The following is a 24273-nucleotide window of genomic DNA, read 5'->3' on the forward strand; positions in this document are numbered from 1 at the left end:
AGGAAAATGTAAAAAAAGTTGTTTGGTAGGGAAAAATTTTACCGGAAAAATTAGGTAACTTTTGTAAAATCTATGTTTGGCTTTTGGTAAAATATAGATGGCGAAAAAATGTGATATTACAAAAATATCCTTGTTTTTAAAAAATGTTGATAAGCCTTGCTGCCCTTTACCCATAAAAAAAAAGTCTTTTCCTTATTACACATTATACCCACATCAGAAAAGGGTTTCTTTGGCTAGCTTTCTTGCTTCAAAATGCTAGATAAAGTGGTTTGCTAGCAAAGGAATTTAGGTACCTAAATTAGGAACCTCTCTCAACCAAACATGGACATCCAATTTCCCCACTTCACATTTGTCTATCAATCTCCTCAAAAACCTCCGACCAAACACACCCTTAGGTGTTAAAAAATATGTTGTACCATTGTGATGCTCATGCATGAGCTGTTCAGGCTTGAAAAATATGGATAGTGCTCTCATATCATGTCAATGACCAACTTTCTTAAAATGCTTAAGCCGTTTAGTGTAGTTTTTTTGGAATGATTTATATTTAACATTATCTACGTTTTCATTCTTCCCCTTTTAAATGGTGATACTCCATTTCTTAGTAATTGATCTTAATGATCAATCTTCCTCAGAGCTAATTTGTACAATTTCAAGAAACAGGGTTCTTCCATCGATGATTATTAAACTCCCAACGAGAGCCCAACAGTGTTTTAACAATATAAGAGTGGAAATTTCTTAGTAATTTGTACACGAGTGGAAATGATGTGGAAATCGAGTATCATTGAAAATAGCATCCTTTGAAATAAATAGATGACCAACAGCAATCTAATCACTAACAGAACAGAAACAAACTCCACTAATATAAGAGTATCTTTAACAATATAACAGAACCCATCGCATGCAAGAAGCTATTACATAAGAGTTGCTACAATAATTCAACTCGTATCCTCTATTACGGGTGCTTAGTACTGTCTTATGGTAGCAAATCGGACCCTTCGACCACAAGCAATCTCAACTAGTGATTGAAAACGTAGCTTAAAAATATTGTTTTTATTTGATCTTTCTATCACAATCACTTGAACAAGCAAAAATCAGTGGAACGTATCCTTATTAGCTACTCAACAAACCTTCTAGGCTGCAGCTTTTCAGACAAAATTATCAGCCTGTTTGGATCCTCTTATTTTTAAGCTAGAAGCTGCTTATAAGCTAAAGCTAAAAAAAAGAGCTTAAAAAAATAAGCTAAAAGCTGTTTGGAAATTACATAAAAGTTTTAGCTTAAAAATTACTTAAAAGCACATATTTCAAGAAAATTATCTCTTTCTATCTTTATCACTCTCCATTTTAAAAAAAAGCACACAATTCAAGAAAAACAAATAAGAGCTTAAAAAAAAGCTCCTCCTAGGAGCTTTTAGTTTTCAGCTTTTTTCTTCATTATAAAAAAAGAGTTTTTCGTTATAAGAGCTTTTTCCAAAACCTGTTTGGCCTAACTTATGCTTATAAGTAGCTTGTATCTTAAAAAAAAGAGGATTCAAACAGGCACTATATCTAACTACCCGGCTTAGAAGCACCAACCAATTATGTTGTTAATTCTTCGCGATTGACCAATTGAGATAGCTATCCATGCATGCTGCAACTTAATTGATTAATCATCTGAAATTTGAGCAAATAATTAATATAAAAAATTGAAAGGATGAATGAAGCCATAAAACTTATATATGCGCTTCAATAGTTAATAGGTTTTATTAGTGTTATCTAACATAATGTAAGTGTTGTTTCCAACTCTCACGTCAAAAGAGAGAGAAAGTGAAATGATGAAAGAGAAAGAAAAATATGTGGACCCCACCTCTTTAATGTGTGTGTAGGACAGTGAAGTTATATTATGTTAAATGATAAACATAAAACCCATAGTTAATTCATATTTTTATCTCTGTTGAAACTATTGGGATAAATATAATTTTGTTATGCCGTCCGCTATTTCATTCACTCAATTAAACAATTTATTTCCAGAATGCGACTTATTTTCTTTAAAGAGACTCCAAAAATGAAAATTAACATATAGAACATGCATGAAATAACTAAGGAAGGCATGTTGTGTGTATTATATATCATTGTCAGATTTAATTAATTGTAATTATTCAAAGTCACTGCTAAGAATGTAACAATTTACTTGGGACCAAATTGTTTAGAATATGTTGTAAAGTTCGTAATGGATCCTGAAGAATGACTTGTCTTTGATCATACTAGAGAGTTTTGGATAATACCTGCACAGGATAATTTGGTGGTGTATCTTACAAATTACACTTCAATGTACCATATTTTAATGATGAAATTTAATAAATAAGATGCATAGGATATAGAATCTAAATTAGGATTAACTAAATAATAATTATAGTCACGACTCACGAGTGATGAGGCTCAAACATTGAGAGGAGTAGGGACAACGGCAAGATGAATATCTGAGTTCCCAAACAGCTTAGGAATCTTGGTATCAAGCCTCAACGAGAGCTCTAATACCATCACTCTAATACTATCAGGAGACGTTTGGTTGAGGAAAATTTTTTTGAATACTAAGAAAATGTAATTGATAGAAAAATAGTTGGAAAGTGAGTTTGGTAGGAAAGTTTAAAAAAAGTTGTTTGGTACCGTAAAATATTAGTAGGGAAATTGAGTTAAATATGCTGAGTGTATGTTTGGTTGAAAATAAAAATTTGATGGGGAAATAGATGGAATTTACGAAAGTAACCTTTTTATAAAATTTTGAACCATTACAACATATAAAAAGAGGGGTATTAATGTCATTGTATTCACCCACTTTTTCATTTCTCCAGATTTTGACAAGAAATACCACGACTGTAGAAGCATTCTTCAAGAGTGAATTTATCCAATTTTAACATGCTTTTGTACTTAGATAGCAAAGTGTGTTTGATGACTAAAAGTAATGGAATCCTTCAACCAAATGAGGAGAATGGAGATTGCTACATGCACTTAGATGGGAAAATTTTAAGAAGACTTGAACCAAACACTTCAGAGAAAGTGACTAAAAGTGAGAGAAAAAGAAAAAGGAGAGAGAAGAAAAGTAGTATGAAACTGTACGTATTTTCTGTTATGTAAAAGTGTTGCGAGTGTGAAATTAATGGATTTACAATGTTGAGATTATAATAATATTTCTATATAAGAATATAGTATATGTTACCCGGATTTAGAGGAAGTCCGTGACGGGGGACCATCATCAATGAGCTAAGTATAACAAATACATCAAGTGAGTTCGACATCACATCTCAACCCAAAACCTTAAGGTTATGGGTCCTTCCACTTATATATTTTTCACTTAATCCATTACCAACCAATGTGAGACTCATCACACTTGAATAACTCAACAATCTCTCCTTCAAGTGTGAAACCAACATTGTTATGTTCTCCCTCAACCGAGTACCCCAGGACCCAAGTACTCAACCCGCCTCCTAGCCAATTACCAAGCTAGCTCGAGCACAATCCAGCTCTGATACCACTGTCAGGCGGGTCCAGGGGAAGCTCGTGCGAGGGATCACCACCAATGAGCTAAGTATAACAAATACACCAAGTGGGTCCGACACCACATCTCAATCCAATGCCTTAAGGTTTTGGGTTGAGTGTTGAAAATCGATAATCACTCAAATCGCAAACGAAAAGAGAAAGAGAGAGAATAGACACAGAGATTTACCCTGGTTCACCCAATTTAGGCTACGTCCAGCTTGTCTATACTATATTCACCTCAGCGCCACTCGTTACAAGTCACTCAGTCTACAAGAAGAATATAAATTGGATTAGAAAACCCTAACAACAGCTATTCATGGGCTAAAGCCCAAACTATTAAGAAAATAACAATAAATCAGAGGCCCCCAACAGTACTTAGCCTCTACGGGTCTAGGGGCGCTGCCCCCCGGACCCCCGCCCGCTCACCAGTTGTCTTTCTGCTGACCCAATAATTAGGACCCTCATCAGCATGCGAAATATGAGCCATACCCAAGAGTATATGGTTCTATATTCTCCGAAGTGATTAAGGGCAGAAGGTTTCTATATTCAGGAAGATGTATATTTCATCTAATAATTAATGTGTTTGGCTTATTTGCCCTTCTCTACAGTTGAAATCTAAACCTTAGTTTAACGATATTGTTTTTTTATTAAATTATATTTCTCAGGGGATCATTACACCCTATGATGCACGAACACGGACACGGGACACGACACGATACGACACGTCGACACGTTAATTCTAAAAAATGTCATATTTTGACACGTTGGGACACGTTTTGATATTAAATAATATTTTTAATTATATATAATATAATTTATATTTAATACATATAACAGAGCAGATCACAAGAAACTGGTATTATTTTTGTAAGAGTAGAGATGAATTGTAATAATAAATGTCTCGTACTATAAATTATTATGTGTATTCTATTTAAAATTACATAATTAATTTTTATAATCTACAACTCAACATTTGATGTACTACAGTCTATAAGTCTATCTTCACTTTAAATAAAGTCTAATCTTTGCATCAGAACACCAGAACACATACGCGGTGAGGGAAAAAAGACATTTATTAGTCACATCTAACCTCAAGTGGGGTCAAGAACTTAACCATGAATTATAACCAGGGTTGAAAAATAAGTGGTTAAGGAGGAGACACCACATAACCCAGATTTTTATCATCAACAGTAGTCTGAGCATCATCATCAAAGATTCATCTCTCAGACCATCATTTTGCTTCTCGTTCTTCTTCACCTTCAAAGTAACCCTTCTTCTTTTTTCCTCCCTTTTCATTATCCCTTCTTTACAACCCAACCCAGACCAAACATGATTCCGGCGAAGACGACGATGAAACATGAGATCCTGGCATGGACGAACCACCAGATCGATCCGAAGGGCATTTCTTCATGGCCGACGAGTTGGTCCCGAGTTCTCGTTCTTCTTCATTCTTCCTCTTCTTACAATTTTTTATATATTTTATTTTAGAATTATTTTAACTTTATAAAATTTCAAAAATTTTACGTTTTTGTCCTTTGACCGTGTCGGATACGGTCAAAATCGCGTGTCGGAATAGTCAACGTATCCGAAAATGTTGACCGCGTGTCGGAATATGTCGGAGCGTGTCGGTGTCTGACACGCATTTTCAAATAAAATGTCGTGTCCGTGCTTCAGAGATTACACCACCTGCATTCTACTATTTGAGAGTATTTATAATAGTCTTGGCACACCTACTTCTTCCATTGAGGAACTGCCACTTAGAGAAAAAAACAAAATTTTTCTCTCCTCCATGTAAGCAAGTCAGAAAATACCCATTTTTATTGACTTGGACCACTAAATCATAAATGAGCCTTGACCATATTAAATATTTCCCCTACTATTTTATTACGTTTCCTAGGACAATGCAGATACTAAATTTTCTGCATCTCACTCGTTAGAATATATATATGGAAGGATCCGTTTATAATTTTTTTTACAAGTTTTTACAAATTACATTATGTACTTCCGGGAGAATATAGTGTTACCTAGTGTTCTCCCGGGAGTACATAGTGGAGTTTGTAAGAGTTTGTAAATAAAAAGTTTGTAAATATAACTCTCCCATACATATATATATATATATATATATATATATATATATATATATATATATATGGGATAGAATATTATGACACCCAAGTTATGTTACACCCATGTGACACCCAGTCAATCTCACCGTTAGATCGCTTATGTTGATCCAACGGTTATATTTATTTCCATCTTTGTATGGTCATGATTTCCCAAATTTAAAGTGAAAGCATTAAATATGGAAAATCATAACCATACAAAGGTAGAAATAAATATAAAATATTAAATTTGGGAAATCATGACCATACAAAGATGGAAATAAATATAACCGTTAGATCATCATAAGCGATCTAACGGTGAGATTAACTGGGTGTCACATGGGTGTAACATAATTTGGGTGTCACAATATCATATCCCTATATATATATAATCCTGTAAATCATTATAAAATAAAAAAGTAAAAAAAATAACGACTTACCTTTCTCCATATATATATCAAAGCAAGAATCCGAAATATATAGGTCATCGAATTTCATAGTACTCTTTTGAGAATTTAAGTGTGAATAATATAATTTGGTATTGAGTAAAAATGTGCTAAGCAATGAAAACATAAGTGTGAGAATCCATAAATCTAATGTTTCAAGATTTTGAATTAAACTATGATATTAAATTTATTTATTGTGAGTTGTCGCTTAAGTTCAATATTGATGAATATATAATCTTTCTTATTTTGGAGTACTTCTCTTACCGCGTAACATACTCAACTTCATGAAAGGAATTATGTTATTAAATTATTTTTAAGCTGAATAAAGGATGAATATCCAAATGTCGATGCGGAAAAAGATGATACAATTAATGTTGTACATAATTAACAAAAACGAGAAGCCAGGAAAAAAACAAGATTTTACCCGTTTGTAATTTCTTTGGGTTAGATTTTACCCGTTTGAAATCTGAATTCTGTCGAAATTTTTTTGACATAATACAAATTTTGTCGAAGTTTTTTGACGGAATCTATTTTCCGTCGAAATTTTTTATGAAAAACAGATTTCGTAAAAAATTGCGTCAATAATTTCAACGGAATTTTTTCCATCGAAAAATTCCGTCGATAATAAATACATTTCTAGTAGTGGTTGGAGGCAATGGAAATTAACACGGGAAGAATGAAAAATTATTTATGCTTAATTCAATCGATATATTTATCCTAAAAATGGTGAGAAAATTAAATTATATATATATATATATATATATATATATATATATATATAAGAATGGACTAATTTTTCCTAGTTACATATAATTAATTATCGTTTTTTAAATCATGTCAGTTGGAATACATATTGTAATTCTATAATTTCTTCTTATTTTCTTTCATATGCCTTTCAAATAAGGAAAGAGAAAATAAAAGATCATATATGACATCAAGAAAAAAGAAGAAGAAAAAGAAGAGAGTTACACTATGTATGAAGGCCTTACTTTTTAAAATCTTCTTTGCGTTCATGTATGATCACAAACTCGAGGTATGTTAAAATGTTATGTTGATTTTGTACTAAAAAAAAAATGTTATGTTGATTACGTTTTTATTATGACAAAGATCATATATGACATCAAGTGTCGACTTCCCCATCTAGCCATTACTAGATGACACAAAAGTAAAGGGAACCTCGTGAAAGCTACTTGAACGGCATTACTTCTAGCTTCAGAACTTGAAACATATATAACAAAGGACGAAATAAGAAAATGAATCCCCTAATTAATCTTCCGTAAAAGAAGCATATAAATTATCTTAAATTTTACCTACAATTAGGCAAAAGAAGACTTTCTACCAAATATTGCAATTGATCAACTAGATGAGGCAGATTTTATTGGTGAGGGTACAAATTAAAGGTCACTAACTTAATAAATTTAGTGATTAACTTTGCCGTCACGATAAGGAATACTAAATCCCTCATCCTTTTCTTGTTTTCAAACCCTATTGCAAACAATTCACAGTTACAATCCATTAAAGATATAAATATATTTTATCAAAAAAAGAAGAAGATATAAATATAAACACAGCTTACCAAAAAAAAAAAAAAAACAAAGATAGAAACACAAGCACAGCAAATTTGGGTAGCGTAGAACTTAATTACATACCAATATACTATACGAGGAAAACTTTCTAAAATTAGAATCAAATTAAAGAAAAATACACTAGAAACATATTCTCATTTCATCAAATTAAAGAAATTGCACTAGAATCCTATTCTCTTTTCTGTAACCTTATAACCCCACGAATCAGAACTTAAGTGGAAAATAAAGGGTAAAAGTTGTTCAAATTATAATTTTTTTATTTTTTTTGGATACAAAAGGAAAGATAAAAACTAGCTAGAAACTAACAAAACCTGGGCCTAAAAATGCCCCTAAAGTCATTAAAGTATCTATCCATGCATCCTTCAGGAAGTTCCCAAACAAAAATCGTCTCCCAACTATGCAGGTGAGCATTAACAGCCATTCAGTCAGCAACCAAGTTAGCTTCTCTATAAATATGAGATATTTTGATTTCTCATCTTCTATGCAACAAATTATGGATTCTCTTGTGAAGGCAGGACAAAGGGTGATTTGAATGACAGCCATTTTCAATAAAATCATTTTAGAGTCACATTACACATGAACCTTCGTAAACCCCTTCTCCCAAGCGATATCAAGGCCAGCTAGGATACCCCACATTTCAGCCATAGCTGAGTTACCTACACCAAGATTTCTGGAGAACCCCAGCTTCCAGGAACCTTCCTCATCTCTAAACACACCCCCACAGCCAATGTTCCTCCCCCCACAACCAATGTTCCTCCCCCCATTAGTACTAGATCCATCCACATTGAACTTGATTCAATCTAGTGCAGGTTTATGCCATATAATTTTTTTTATTTTAAAAAAGTATATATATATTTTTTTTTTGTATAAGGACACTAATTACCTCTTCGGGGCTCGAGATGTCAGGCGGGTCCAGGGAGAAGTCCGTGGCGGGGGGCCACCACCAATAGGCTAAGGCTACATCAACTGTAGCAAGTGGATCCGACACCATGTCTCAACCCAAAACCTTAAGGCATTGGGTTCATGGGTCTCTTCCATTTATATGCTCTTTACTTAGCCCATTATCAACCAATGTGGGACTCATCACACTTGAATATCTCAATCTCCCCCTCAAGTGTGTGGAAACTGACATCTCGTGACACAAAGAATTCCTTAGTATTAAGATCATACACTCTCCAACCTTTCTGCCCATGAGGATAACCAACAAACATACACCGCCTAGACCGTGGACTAAATTTGTTTGTAGGTTTTGGTTGTGTCACCGCATAACATAGGCAGCCAAATATCCTTAAGTGACTGTAATCAGCAACAGATCCATGCAAAAGCTCATAAGGAGTTTTGCCATTGAGAAGCTTTGTGGGAGTTCTATTAATAATATGAGCTGCTGTCATCACACTCTCTCCCCAGAATTTGATTGGCAAGTTTGCTTGAAACAAAAAAGCACGAGACACATTTAGAATATGCCTATGCTTCCGTTCTACCTGACCGTTCTGTTGCGGCGTATGAACACAGGATTTCTGATGAAATATACCATTGGCAGTGAATAATTCAATCATCTTGTTGGAAGTAAATTCAGTTCCATTATCTGATCTAATACTCTTAACTGTTGTATTAAACTGATTTTGCACCATTAAAAGAAATTTTCGTAACACACCAAAAGTTTCACTTTTGTCACCCATCAAACAAACCCAAACAGCACGACTGAAGTCATCGACTATCGTTAAAAAATAATAAGCACCAGAGAAAGAGGAAGTGCGGTAAGGACCCCATGTATCACAATGAAGAAGATCAAAAAATTTATTACTCTTTCGATCACTAATGGGAAACGAGGATCGATTTTGTTTGGCACGATAACAAATATCGCATGCCTTATTGTTTACATTGCCAAATCGAATGCTACTAGAAAAAGGAATCAGAGAAAGTGCTTCGGATGATGCATGGCCCAACCGCTTGTGCCAAAGTTCTTGTGTATCACTGGAGCGAACTGTTAAAGCTGCTGCTTGGCTTGGTCGAAACACATACACACCATCCCTGTGATCACCCAATCCAATCTCCGTCCTCAGCTTGCGGTCCTGCAAAACACAACTATTATTAGTGAATACCACATCAACATTATGTTGTCGTACCAATTGAGATACAGATATCAAGTTACACTTTAAATTTGGCACAAATAAGACATTGGATAATGAAAAAGAAGGAGTAAACGAAACAGATCCTTGTTGCACAGCATAAGTAATAGCTCCATTGGGTAAACCGATTGCCAAAGGTTCAACATCTGTAACATTCTCCAGCAATTCCAATACCCCTGTCATGTGGCGTGATGCACCACTATCTATAAGCCAGTGACAATGGGAATCTTTACGATTTAATTTGTCCTTTGAGCGTTGCGGGTTGTCAACCAATGATAACAATTGTGTCACCACGTCAGGTGTCAGAACGGCGAATGCATTTGCTTGCTCTAGTGGTTCCTCCGTTTGAGCTGCGTGTGCACCAAATGGCTTTGCATGGAATCCTCCTTGTGGGTTACTGCTCCTATCACCACCGAAACGTCCTCGTCCTCGTCCAGGAACTACAGATAAGTAACTACACCTAATTACAATAGGACTCAGTTATACATATCCTAACAAACTACAGGTTACAACATATCACAACAAATCATAACAACATATAGAATCTTCTATTCCAACACTCCCCCTCAAGTTGGAGCATGAAGACATGAAATGCCTAACTTGGAAAGAACGGCAAGAAATGGAACACGACCAAGTGCTTTGGTGAAAATGTCTGCGAGTTGCAAATGAGAACGAACAAAAGTAGTTCGAATCGTCTTAGAAACCAACCTTTCCCGGACAAAATGGCAATCAATTTCAATGTGTTTAGTTCGCTCATGGAACACAGGATTTGCCGCGATATGTATAGCGGCTTGATTATCACAACATAATTCCATAGGATCATCATGGATAACATCAAGTGAAGCAAGAAAAGACTTCAACCATATCAATTCTGCTGTCGCGGCAGCCATGGAGCGGTACTCAGCCTTTGCTGAGGAGCGTGAGACAGTGAGTTGCTTCTTTGTTTTCCAAGAAACATGTGAGGTTCCAAGCATAATGAAGAACCCAGAAACTGACCGGCGAGTTAAAGGGCAGCTGGCCCAATCTGAATCACAGAAAGCATGAATTTTGAGATCACTTTTGGAAGAAAGGAGGATACCTTGGCCAGGATTCATTTTGATGTATCTTAGTACCCGAATGGCAGCCTCATAATGTGCTTCCTTTGGAGCTTGCATGAACTGTGAAAGAGTGTGCACTACATAACTCAAATCAGGACGAGTGATCGTAAGGTACACTAGCTTGCCAACAATTCTTCTATAGCGACCTGGATCATCATAGTCAGGTCCATCTGCCAGAGCTAAGCGATGATTCTGTTCAATTGGAAACTGAACCGGTTTACAATCCAACAAACCTGTTTCTTTGAGGATATCTAATGCATATTTTCGTTGGCACAAGAAGATACCCTCATTGCTACGGGCAACCTCGATGCCCAAAAAATATTTCAAGTGACCCAAATCTTTAATTTTAAAACACTTGTTAAGATAAATCTTAACCTCTTGACATGCTTGGGAATCATTGCCTGCCAACACCAAATCATCAACATAGACTAGTATGGTCAAGAAGGTAGAACCACGCTTCAAAGTGAACAAAGTGTGATCTGCTTCGGATTGAACAAAACCGTATTTAATAAGTGAGGAACTCAACTTTGCAAACCAATTCCTGGGAGATTGTCGTAAGCCATATAACGACCTTTGCAAACGACACACTTTTCTTCCTTGTCCTTGATTAAAGCCTGCCGGTATGCGCATATACACTTCTTCGTCCAGTTCTCCATTAAGAAACGCATTATGAACATCCATTTGGTGCAAGTACCAACCTTTTGCAGCTGCAACCGAGAGTAGAGTTCTAACACTCACCATTTTCGCTACAGGAGCGTAAGTTTCATGGAAATCTTCTCCTGGAACTTGATGATTACCTGCAATTACCAACCTTGCTTTGTAGCGCTCGATGCTACCATTGGAATGATATTTAATTTTATATACCCATTTACATGGAAGGGCATGTTTGCCTGCAGGTAAATCAGTGATAGTCCACGTATTATTTTCTTCTAGTGCATGTATCTCCTGAGCCATAGCTTTACGCCAAACATCATTGGTCATTGCTTCTTTAAATGACCGAGCTTCACTACCTGCATCAATAGCAGCAACAAAAACTCGATGTTTTGAAGAAAAATTGTTAGTATTCACATAGTTGGCAATTGGATACCGTATACCTGAGGTGGAGCTAGAAGAGGTGAGACTGGGAGTGTATGTATGTGCCTCAATCAGATTACATTTGTAGTTACTCAAATAGGACGGAGGCCTTCGTGTGCGTGCTGGACGAAGAGAATCGTTTTGAGCTGATTCTGCACTTCTTTGCACAAGTTCGTGAGCTGAATCTTCTATTCCAACAAAACCCAACATTGGTAAGCTCCCCCTCAACCGAGTACCCTAAGCGCAAAGTAATTGACCCGCCTCCTAGCCAATCACCATGCTAGCTCGAGTTCAACCCGGCTTTGATACCAATGTCAGGCGAGTCCAAAGGGAAGCCCGTGGCGGGGGACCACCACCAATAGGCTAAGGCTACACCAACCGTAGCAAGTGGATCCGACATCATGTCTCAACTCAAAATCTTAAGGAATTGGGTTCATGGGTCCCTTCCATTTATATACTCTTCACTCAGCCCATTATCAATCAATGTGGGACTCATCACACTTGAATATCCCAACACAAGAATAGTCGCATTTAAACTTCTTCGCTCCTCTCAAAAATATATTTAGTTGATGAGAATCGAACTCAAATTTTCTCGTTACCTACTCAGATTAGCTAAAGTAAATAAATTATATTATTTTCACTATAGGTGAAAATGTGTTATATTTTAATCTGTTTTAATACAAAAAGCTCTTAGCTGTAATACAATTTTTTTCGTGTGGTAAAAAGCTGTAATGTACAATCATAATCGAACCTCCAGTATAATGATAACTAATTTTGAATATCAACTTTCAAATTTTAGAAGATAGAATAAAGCTTGAAATATTTGTATTATTGACCTTAAAACTTGATCAAAAAACTTAAATTCATGATTTAATATTCCAAAATTGGTAGTAAAAATTTAAAAAACTAATTGCTCATGATGCAGAGATAAAAAATTCTTTTAAAAAACTCATTCACAAGTAAAATATAGCCTCTATTAATTTCTAAAAAAAGTGCAATTTCTTAAAGTGGAAAAAAATTATAAGACAAATTGTAACTTACCAAACACATATATAATTTTATATTTTTGTCTTTTTTCATTTATAGAGTAATGCCTTGTCGATCCCTTGAATTCAGCATCTTATGGTGGATGCCACCTGATATTTTGAACTGGGGAAAGTGTGGTTTACTTAGCATAGTAGCAGTGTTGGAACGTGGCTAACATGCAACTAAGATCTTGTGGGGTTCAGACTTCAGAGTACTCGGGTCGTGTCAAGCTTTGAAATCGGTGCATGCAGGGCCACAGATTACTAAAGAGAATTCTGCTGAGGTAACTAGGTGGCATCAATTTACTGAACAAAGGTTTTCAGGCCACCCAATCCAATGATGAATGATACCAGTTTTCTATCACTTTCCCATAGCATTAATAAATTTTGCTAATTAATTCAATTGATGTCAGTGAATTAAGCCGAGCTAAGAATATATGATTGGCCTTTTCTAATATTGTTTTAAGTAGAAGTTTAAAATTTTAATTTTGATATTCACTCCAAATCAAATTAGTTACGAAATGATAAATTAATTAAAATATTTAAAAAAATTGATAACTCATTAATTGCCACTTGTTAATTATATTGTATTTCTTAAAATATTAAACACTAATCTAATAAAGACAATCAACGACACATCACGCATTGGGGTTCTGAAAAATTTAAAGCTTGCCAATGTATTCGTCAACTACAAAGTATCACTTAATTTGGTAGTTTAAGTATCTATTTGGATTATTTTTTTAAGTTAGAAGTTATATATAAGCAGAAGTTAGGTGAAATATATTTTTGAAAAAAACTTTTATAATGAAAAGTTTTTTTTTATAATGAAGAAAAAAATTAAAAATCAAAAGCTTCTGGAAGAATTTTTTTTAAATTCTTATCAGCTTTTTTTAAATTGTGTGTTTTTTTTTAAATGAAAAGCTATAGTGTTAGAAAAAGGGAGAATTTTCTTAAAATATGTGCATTTAAATAGCTTTTAAGCTAAAAAATTTATGTATTCACCAAACAGCTTTTAATTTTTTTTAGCTTTAACTTATAAGTAATTTTTAAGTTAAAAAAGAGAGGATCCAAACAGGCTCTAATATGATTAGCATAACCCTTTATATTTTTAGATAAAAAATTTAAATTAAGGAAGGCATGCCTCATGCATCGCATAATATTCTTTTATTTTAGGGAAATATAAGTCTTCTACAAGAGATTTGTATCTTTTGTCATAAATCCTTCTATAGATGTGTTGTTATTATTTTATTTTTGTGATGGGTTCCACCACATTGTATCTTAATATAGAATATACTTTTTTCTATTACATGAGAGTAGACAAGTCATTTATTTTAAATTATTCTTTGTCAGGAAGCTTTGTTTATCAAACATGAATGCTTTTGTTTTAGAAAGGATGACATTGGGCTCAGAACTTTGGAGGATGTTTAGTAGAAGCGAATTTTTTTTATCCGAAAATCACAATTTTACAAGAATATGATAGAAAAATAAATTTGACAAGAATGTTATCCAAAAGATGTTTGGTAGGCCAATTTTTTTTTAAAATATTAGGTCAATTTTCCTATTCTATGTTTAGTTGATTATAAAATATTAATAGAAATATAGAGCGAATTTACAAAATTAACATTAAAGTTTTTTTTTGTTTAGCCTTTTTTTTTTTCTTCTCTTTCTTAACTCCTTGTCTTTCTCTTTTTCTATCTGTCTCAACTTGTGGAAGACGAAGACGAAACACTAGAAAATTTGAGAATGGAAAATTGGTGGGATACTGTGTTTATCAATTATCGATTCTTAAGCAGTGACTTTCATTTAATGGATGCAGGTGAGATGTTGGTAGGACCTGCAAAAGTTTTCTTAATGGATGAGATTTCAACTGGTTCCAAATTGTTAGGTTTTTGAGGCAGCTAGCTCATATCATGGATGTTACAATGATAATCTCTTTATTACAACCTACTCCATAAACATTTGAACTTTTTGATGACATAATCTTACTTTCAGAAGGTCAGATTGTGTACAAAGGTCCACGTGAGAATATTCTTAATTTTTTTGAGAGTGTGGGGTTCAAATAGCCCAAATACCCAGGAAGGAATGGAGTTGCAGACTTCAGGAGGGTGTATAAAGCACTTGTTACGATGTTCGCGGTGGATTGGATTGGTTTAAGAAGTAAAAATTATTTGATTCAATTCTTTCGGTTTGATCCTGTAATCATTCATTCAGTTTGGATTTTTTTAAAATTCGATCTGATCCAATCCAATTTTTTTCTGTTTGGATCGGATTGATTTTCAATTTTTTTCTTAAATTTTTTTTCATGATTATTGTGCAAATAACATCTTTTGTTTAATTTTTTTTTTCTGAAATACAAAAGTATCAGTAAACGATAATATAATTTTTTTTGTGAGCAATGAGATATGAAGCTCTACACAGATAAAATGTTGTTGATGAGATCTGACTAGGTTTTTTCTTAGGCTTAATTGATGAGTTAATGAATCTTGGATTTAGAAAATTTTGGGTTATGATTAGGGAAAGACCCAAGTAGGTAGAGAGAAATTAATATATTGAATCGGTTTGGATTATATTGGTTTTCATCAACCAATTCAAAAACCGATCCAATCCAATTAAAATTTGCGATTTTTTTTCAGATTTCAATTTTTTGATTTATTCGATTATCGCGGTTTGAATCGGTTTGGATCGTTGATGAACACTCCTAGTATACCCTGTGTTTATCAATTATCGATTCAAAGCGAAACACTATTGTATGGAGCATGATGATATGTGTTTAAAACCTAATTGCATCCTCCCCAACAACAAAGGCAACCACAAACGGGCCTCCATCAAGGACGAAGACCATATTACAACAAAAAATAGGCAACCGGGGAGGATATTTTTGTCAACCAAATCTTGTGTGATTTTCCCAGCCTATAGGAATTCAAGAATACCACTTCTTCGGTGGTATTTTTCAGTAGTATTTTGATTTAAAAAATACACATAAAATAAAATATCGGAAAAATCACTTCATTGAAATTTTTTTCTAAAATCTTCTATCAAACATGGTCTTTTTGAATCACCACCCTCAATTTCTCAAAAATCCTAAAAAAAAGCCGTTCACCAAACTCCCCCTTGAATCAATGGGAGGTTTCATACACATGGCTGTCTTCAATTCATAAATTTTATTATTATGCTCAATCGCATACGTAGAATTACTCTTGACCCATCTTTCCCCCTTTTGTAACATGCATTATGCTGTGACAAAAAAGAAGCTGTCGACTCTATTCTTAATTTTGGAATCAGTACGAATTTCCCTACTTATTATCCACGTTCTCCATGCAATCGGGGGAGCCATACATTTTTAGAAATTTCACTACATAATATTTAAAACTTATTCCGATGACATATATTCATGTCCATATAAAAAAGTATACTAATTCTCTTATACCACATGGCCAGTATTTTATATATAAAAATCTCTAAAATTAAGTGATTAAAAAATAAACAAAAAGAAAAAGAAAAATAAATGTAGAATGACAAATCAATAACAGACTAGAGAGAAATCGGGAATGGATGCAAAAGTGAAAGAAGAGAAATAAGATCAAAGTTGAGTGAAACAGTACAAATACAATACAAACAATACAATACGGTCTTATCTTATGTTAATGCTATTTCACGATAGCTTATGGTTGTGGAGTTGTTGTAAGGTGTCTTCACACTGTTAATTTGGTCGTTGCTAAGCTACCAATACTCAAATGCAATATTCGTTAGCCACGCATGCATATTCATCATTCTCTGTCTTGTCTTCCCTTTAAACGTGCCCCTCCTTCTTCCTCGCTCTCCTCTCTCTCACATCACCTGTGACATCTCTGTTTCTTTCTTTCTTCTTCTTCTTCTTCTTCTTCATTTGGATTCGTTGTGTATCTGGGTATGTCACGTGATCTTCAAAGTTTGTTGCTTTTCGTTTTTTCATGTTTGCCCTTTTAATTTCCCAGACTCTTCTGCATCCCCATTGCGATTGTTATCTCTTTTTGGCCCGTTTACTCTATTGGGTCGGAAACATTGATTCAGGGGAAGATCTCGAAATGTTGGAAAATTTCTATTTTTTTTTTTCGTCTGATGAATATAATCTTTCAATTTGTTATGGCAAAGAAGACGTTTTTAGCTATCAATGAAAGTTTTTTTTTTTTTTTTTCTGAGAACTGTTATTTTGGGTTGAAAGTGAAACTTTACTCTTCTTTGAATGGAGAGGGAGAAAGAGAGTTGGATCTGATTGAGACGCTCAGAGAGTTTTTCTCTCTGTTCTTTTGTGCAAAAAAAGAAAGACTCCATTTTTTTATTTTTATCTTTTTGCAGCAAAAGTATTTTATTTTATTTTTTCTGATTGGAATTTGCTGTGAAGGGTGGATTTTTCATTTTCTGGTGTAGGTCAATTTTCGGCCAATTGTGTGTTTTTACCTCTTCCTCTTGGTGTCGGTAAAATCCAATACACGCAGCTCTGTTTTCGTGTTCTTGGGGTGCTTATGTGTTTTATCATGTAATGCTTGTTTCGGAAATCGCTTAGGTTGGTGTTGTTTATTGCTATTTTATGTGGAGGTTTGTCTGGTGTAGATAACGAGTGTAGATTGAGCAACCTATGGAACCACTTGCTATCATTGCCAATATTCTAAGCATGTTTCTCGAATTCACATGTATTTTCTCTTTCTTGTCACACTGCAGCATGTGCATGAATATCTCACTAGTCCCTCGTGTTAATCCCCAACGTACTACACAAAACTAAATATAATTATAAGTCATTCAATTATGAGTTAATTCATTTCTGTTTTGGACCTTAGGGGTAAAATTCACCAGAAATTTAGTTCAGAGGAAATCCTTTTTTCCTTTTATTCCTGTGTACTTTGTAAGATGAAATAGTTTCTGATGCTTTCTGTTGCAGCAAGCAGTCATATGATGAAGACTGAATAAGAGATTCAATTTTCTATGAAGTCAATCAAATCATGGAGGTGGCTGATGAGAAAAAAGAGTGTCTTGCCTGATGGTTTGTCATCTTTTCTTTAAATTCTCATTACTTTGGATATTTCTAATTTGAATTTCTTGTAAACTGTTTTTTATTGTGGAGTTCTGTTTGTAACTTCACTTTTTTAATATGAATTCTCTTGGACCAGGGAAAATCAAGTTTGAAGATGAAACAGCTGCCTTTTATGGCAGTTGCGTGTACAGTAATGTTGTTTGTTTTGTATAGGACTATAAAGTATCAATATTACCAAGAAGAGGTATGAGATCTATAGAATTCTTTCGGATATCATCCTATGTCGTAACTATGGGCCAAAAATGTTGATATTATGTTTTGCTGCTGTGCTGCTTTATCCAGATATTAGTATAACAATGTTAGTATTTATTTTGATTAGAAAATCAGTGAAGTGGTGCCGAAAAAGATTAAAGAACCAAAGTTTTTGTTATCATTAGAAAACAATATTAAAAGAGTATCTTAGCATAAAACCCTATAGCTTTATTTGAATTTTTTTCCAGATGCTTGTATGGTGTACATTCAAAAGCCACTTTTTTGTGGCAGGTGGCAATTACATGGCTTAAGCTTTTCCTTTCTTATAATGCACCATTAAATGACATTTTATTCTTGTTCTTCCTTCTTTGCATGGCTAATTCAAAATTTCCTTCTTTGTTTATCATCTGCCATTATCAGATAGACAAAAAGTGGAGTACCCGGGGAGAAGAAAAGGTATACTCTGATGCTAGTTTAACTTTTCCAATTAGCTTTATGACTCTTCTTTCCAAATTTGAGCTTTGACGCATTTAAAGCAAAGGCTCTGAAGGTTATGGTAAATGATGGCTATGGTTGCTTTAAAATTTTTTGATGCACCTGCCTACTTCACAATTCTTGGATTTTGATAATGTAACTTGGTTGCATATTCTTCATTCACATTGGTACTTTTGATGCCAACTGTGCAGGCATATCCTGCAACTTCTGTGAAGTTGAAAGGCTTGCCACAAGGTATAATACACGCTACTTCAGATTTCGAGTTAAGGCCTTTATGGTTGCCAAGTAGTTCAAGGTCTAAGGTCAGCATCTTTGCATTGTTCTTTTACATTATAGTTCTAGTCAAACTGATAGATGATGGCCAAAATTTGGTAAACTATAATGGGCATGGTAACAGTTACCAAAGCTGCTTCACCTGAGCTAGCTAACATGATTGCTTGGTTGTGATTATTTGATTGCAGGATAGTGTGTACTCCAATCGTAACTTGCTGGCAGTTCCAGTTGGTATTAAACAAAAGCATAATGTAGATGCCATGGTGCAAAAGGTATTTTTGATGATTCATTGGGTTATAAAAATTGTTTTAATCAGCATTCCTGATCTAATTTCATTGGTTTCAGTTTCTTACAGGAAATTTTACAATTATTTTATTCCATTATGATGGAAAGGTGGATGAATGGGGAGACCTTAGTTGGAGTAGCAAGGCCATACACATAGCTGCTCAAAGCCAAACAAAGTGGTAAGTACAAGACTGATCACTGATGGGTGCTTTTTTCTGTATGAAAACCTTATATATTGAATCATATGTTAATTGAGGGGAGGTCACTTTAAACTTAGAAATTAATTGGGCATGTCATCTCTTCATCGCAGAAAGGATTTATTGAAAACTGAAATGTCTCTTGGACTCGAAAAGAGCCAAATAGGCTATGTAACATCGTTACAAGTTTGTAGGACATTTTGGCTTCTGTAAATGCAATGAAACCAAGGTTTTTGTTTAATTTCCTTTTTCTTTCTCGGAACAACCACTTGAATTGAAAAAACTTTACATAGCAATATAACCCCTTATCGAAACTACGTGAATCTTCTAGTTATAGATAAATTGGGTAATGTGCCACTGCCTGACCTTGGTTCAATTAATATTTCTTTGTTATTTGTATACCTTTTCAGTCTGGTTTATTTTTCTCAATTTAGATACTAATACCTGAGTTCTTTCCCAGGTGGTTTGCAAAAAGATTTCTACATCCAGATATAGTTTCTATTTATGATTATATCTTTCTCTGGGATGAGGATTTAGGGGTGGAGTATTTTTCTCCGTCAAGGTATGACTGATGGTTTTGTTGCTTTTGCTCTGCTGGTGGTGTTTTGACATTTGTCTACCTTTTGCTTCTAATGTATTTTTTTTTCCCAATTAATTTGGGATAAAGGTGTTGTTGATGTTGATGTTGATGTTGATGTTGATATGATATGATTTTTTTTCTGGTTTAGATTTTGAAAACTGAATGAATAGGTGGCCTTTGTAGTCAATTAAAATGAGAAATTTCTCCTCTATTTCCTATTACAATAAAAACCAAGAGCATGGTTTTGGGGAAAAAATTTAGGGACCAATTGGAGTATCCTCTTTTTTATATAAATCAATTTTGTTTTATGTCAACTTGTATTTTACCAAAACAGTTCACAACCAGCTTTAACTGCTCATAGGATTGGTTGTTCACTTGATAATTTATTGCCCTAGCCTCTAATTCAGTGATGGTTCATACATACATACTTGTGTGTGCTTGTGTATATCAATCATAGCATATATTGCTGAATGCCTTGGATCAATTTAAATACCTATACATTATTGCTATATTGATAAAAAAAAATTGGTTTTAGATGAAAGTCTGTAATTGTATTGATAATTTCTTCTAGCTAAATAATGATTTCTCTGCCTTAGTGTTTAATTGAACTTGCACCCACCATAAACTCTATATAATCGTTATTAAATTAGTAAGGTTCCGTTAGGTTGTTGAGTAATATATGCTCTGTAATGGTGGAAATAGAGGTTATTGGTTGGATTTATGTTCTTTATCTTGTTCTTTTTTTAAAGGCTAGTCAATCACCTTGTGACAGATTTTTATACTCTCATCAAAGAAAGAATGAATTAACATGGACATTTGTTTTTGCAGATACATTGAAATTGTAAAGGAAGAAGGATTGGAGATATCTCAACCAGCTCTTGACCCAAACTCAACAGAGATACATCATAGAATTACAGTTAGAGCTAGGACCAAGAAAGTTCATAGGTGACTTATTGTCAAAGACAATTGATATGTACTTGTTAATCATTGCTTGTCCATTGTCATACTTACACTTGAGTTTTCATATATGCAGGAGAGTCTATGAACTCAGAGGCAATACTAGGTGTTCAGATGCAAGTCAAGGGCCGCCATGCACTGGGTAACTGTTACTTTATTTGAACCCGGTTATGCTGTGTGTTTTTTTCATGTTGTTTTTTGGTTCTGGATCTTATTCAAGTGGTGTTATCATCCTTCCATCTGCCATCAAGGTGGGAGATGTTTGAATTTAATCTGTCAATATATTGAAAAGGAAAATAAACGAAATTAATAACATTTCCTGCTGTGGTGATTTATGGTAATTGTTGGTTACGTCTATAAACATGTTATGAATGACATTGAAATCTCAATATGACTTGGGCAGGTTTGTGGAAGGTATGGCTCCCGTTTTTTCTCGATCTGCCTGGTATTGTACTTGGCATCTTATACAGGTAATTTTCCATTCTACATAGGAATTGTAAAAGCTCTTTTAAGTTCTAACAACAGACAACACCTGAATTTTTTCAAAATTATTCAAAAGTTTTATCCCTTATACAAACTCTGTGTTGAGTTGTCTACTCTGGTGTACTTTTATGAACTAAGAGATTGATTAATAATAAGGTAGGAGATTAGAGAAAAAGATGAATATACTCTGTATAACTATATCCAGAGCTAGAATTTTCTAGGAATTCAAGGACAACTGAGAAAGAAAATTACAGAAAAAGAAATGACTAAACCACAGAATTGAACTCCCAGCCTTGGGAGAGGCCTCTCCCCCACTCAGACCCACACTTTACACAATTTTGTCTGCTCTCTCCTTGTGTTGTTTTTTATCCTTCCTCTACAATTCTGTTAGGCTCCTTCATTCTCATCATTGCTTCCTTCTTTCCGCTCATTATTCCCATGATGCCACTTAACCAACTCTTCTTTTGGCCCATTATCTATGATGGACTCTACTTCTCTGCCCAGCCCCCTCCTTCCCTTATCATACACCTTAGTGCCTTGTTTGAGTCTTCTAGAATAAATTTTGGTAATGGGCCTAACATTTAGCTTTTTGTTTTTGAAATGAAAATTCCTTATTTATTATATTGAGCCATTAAATATGTCAAGGTACCAAAAGCATCATATTGAGGATGTGGAATCATTTTCTGCCCTCATCCAGCACCTGAAAAGAAAACTTTTTCCAATTTACTTGGATTAACATGCATTTTATTTTAGTTGATTTCCAGATGAAGTTAACCTTGTCTCTGTTGTAATTTTAGGTATTCAATTTTTGTTTTTGTCTAGTAATAGATCAAAATAGCTCATTATTTTGGTAACTCATTATTATAATTTTCATTTTCTCAGAATGACCTTGTCCATGGATGGGGAATGGATATGAAACTTGGATATTGTGCACAGGTGAGAATTTTACACATTTTTTGGACAAAGTTTTTAACTTTTGGTGGTCATGGAATGCATCATATTTTCCATTCAACTTGGAATGCATTATGTTTTCCATTCAACTTATATATCAACAGTTTGTTGTGTTTACACTAGAATGACCAGCTCTTATCCTTCTCTTTAAGCTTCATTTACTGCATGACAAGTATCATTAGCAGTAAAATAGTCAATGTTATTTTTCAGGGAGATCGCACTCAAAATGTGGGAGTTGTTGATAGTGAATACGTTGTTCACAAGGGAATACAAACTCTAGGTGGTAGCGATCATGATACAACTAAAGTATTTTCCTCCTTTCTCTCCTAGTGTTTGAATTCATTTACCTTTCTTCCTTTTGTACTATGTCTTTGTTAACCAAAAAAATGAAAATAAAAAAAATCATCAACTGCTTATTTCCTATAATCCTATTTCATTAACTAACTCATTGAATCCTAAATTCATTTTTTTTTTTATTGATTTTGTTCCCTAATCAGAGACATGGTTCAGCAGCCTTTGATGAACGAACTGAGGTGAGGGATTTGAACTGCTTACAAAACCAAGTATTGTATTTGTATTTGTATTTGATCACAAAGTATTTTGCAAATGACCCTTGTTTACATTGTAACATTGGGGTGAGCAGATAAGAAGGCAATCAACATGGGAACATCAAATCTTCAAAGAACGCTGGAATCAAGCTATTGCTGAGGACAGAAGCTGGGTTGATCCTTTTAACAGTGATCAAAGACGAATAAGACGAAGGCACAACAGCCAACGGTTTTAACTAACCTGGTTTCATATGTTATTAGCCCTGCTTCATTCATATAAGCCATTAGTCATATTTATAGGCATATAATTTCGTTCTTTTTTTAATGTAGCTGAGTGAATTCTCAATTCATTCAATTTTGAAAGCTCACATATTTCTTTATATTCTTTTGTTCTTTCCTTTTGTCCGGATTTTGTTCCTTGTCTTTTTTCCTCTATACGAGTCCTCCAATTTTGATGTAATTATCATATATGCAGCCTTAGTATTACCATTAGAGCTAAATGAGCTTTCCATTTTCTTATTGTGCTTTTGGTTTTGGTGGTCTATGTGTTAGTATTTGGGTGTCCTAGAGACAATCTTATGATTAAATAAGGATAGAGATGTAGACCTTTTTAATATTGTCGCAAATAAATAAAAGCACTATTTATCTTGTTCCATAATTATGTCTCGATATTAATATTAATATATTATGAATAACTTGATAAACCCCGTGGAATAGAATAGGTATCTCTTGAGTATCTGTGATGAGATCACAATCATGAGGATTCAAGAATACTGGATGTTTATTCCTAATTTTATGTTCCTAGTGTAGAGATACTGAGAATGGGGTCAGTAATCTCGGGTAAGACTAGCACGACTTATCTATTTGTATATGGATACAAGGTATAGACCTCATGTGCTACAGATATGGAGATGTCTTAGCTAAAGTCGTGGGTGGACCTATAAGGGTATATCTCGCACTGAACGGACCCACAAAGAGACTCTATGAGGAACTCTCACAGAGAGTATCATTAGAGTAGTCTCTTTATATTTGGGTATGTCTTTCCTAAGACCAGAAGTTATTACCTAGACTGTGTTCTAGAAGGCATGCTTTGATTGTGCACCTCGTCTGCCTGAAACATGGAGACTCATAGGTATACTGTTGGGCTTGTCCTGAAAGAACACAGGGCTAGGGTGATAAGCTGAAGGAATTCGTCAAATCTCTGTGAGAGATTAGGTTATCTGTAAACCGGAGAAATCGGGATGACATTTACAGGGACTCAGGAATCTATGC

At 34.3% G+C, this 24273-nt stretch overlaps 1 protein-coding gene across 2 annotated transcripts; it reads left to right on the top strand.

Moving 5' to 3' along the window:
- Positions 1 to 16540: 16540 nt before the first annotated feature.
- LOC133300287 (uncharacterized) lies at positions 16541 to 23618 on the top strand. Of its 2 annotated transcripts, none has more exons than XM_061499806.1 (15): positions 16541 to 17642; positions 17888 to 17989; positions 18117 to 18224; positions 18653 to 18688; positions 18919 to 19029; positions 19189 to 19272; positions 19346 to 19464; positions 19943 to 20044; positions 20891 to 21007; positions 21096 to 21161; positions 21423 to 21489; positions 22385 to 22438; positions 22664 to 22759; positions 22951 to 22986; positions 23097 to 23618. In XM_061499806.1, the coding sequence occupies exons 2-15, from the start codon at positions 17987 to 17989 to the stop codon at positions 23235 to 23237; spliced, it is 1140 nt and encodes a 379-aa protein (XP_061355790.1). In that variant the 5' UTR covers positions 16541 to 17642; positions 17888 to 17986; the 3' UTR covers positions 23238 to 23618. The 2 variants fall into 2 exon arrangements, with proteins under 2 accessions (XP_061355790.1, XP_061355791.1); XM_061499807.1 differs by having other exon boundaries at positions 16541 to 16879.
- Positions 23619 to 24273: the final 655 nt, after the last annotated feature.

The sequence above is a fragment of the Gastrolobium bilobum genome, unplaced genomic scaffold (assembly GCF_033153095.1).
Source record: "Gastrolobium bilobum isolate Gb01-03AN ecotype WA unplaced genomic scaffold, APGP_CSIRO_Gbil_v1 utg40131, whole genome shotgun sequence".
Taxonomy (NCBI): domain Eukaryota; kingdom Viridiplantae; phylum Streptophyta; class Magnoliopsida; order Fabales; family Fabaceae; genus Gastrolobium; species Gastrolobium bilobum.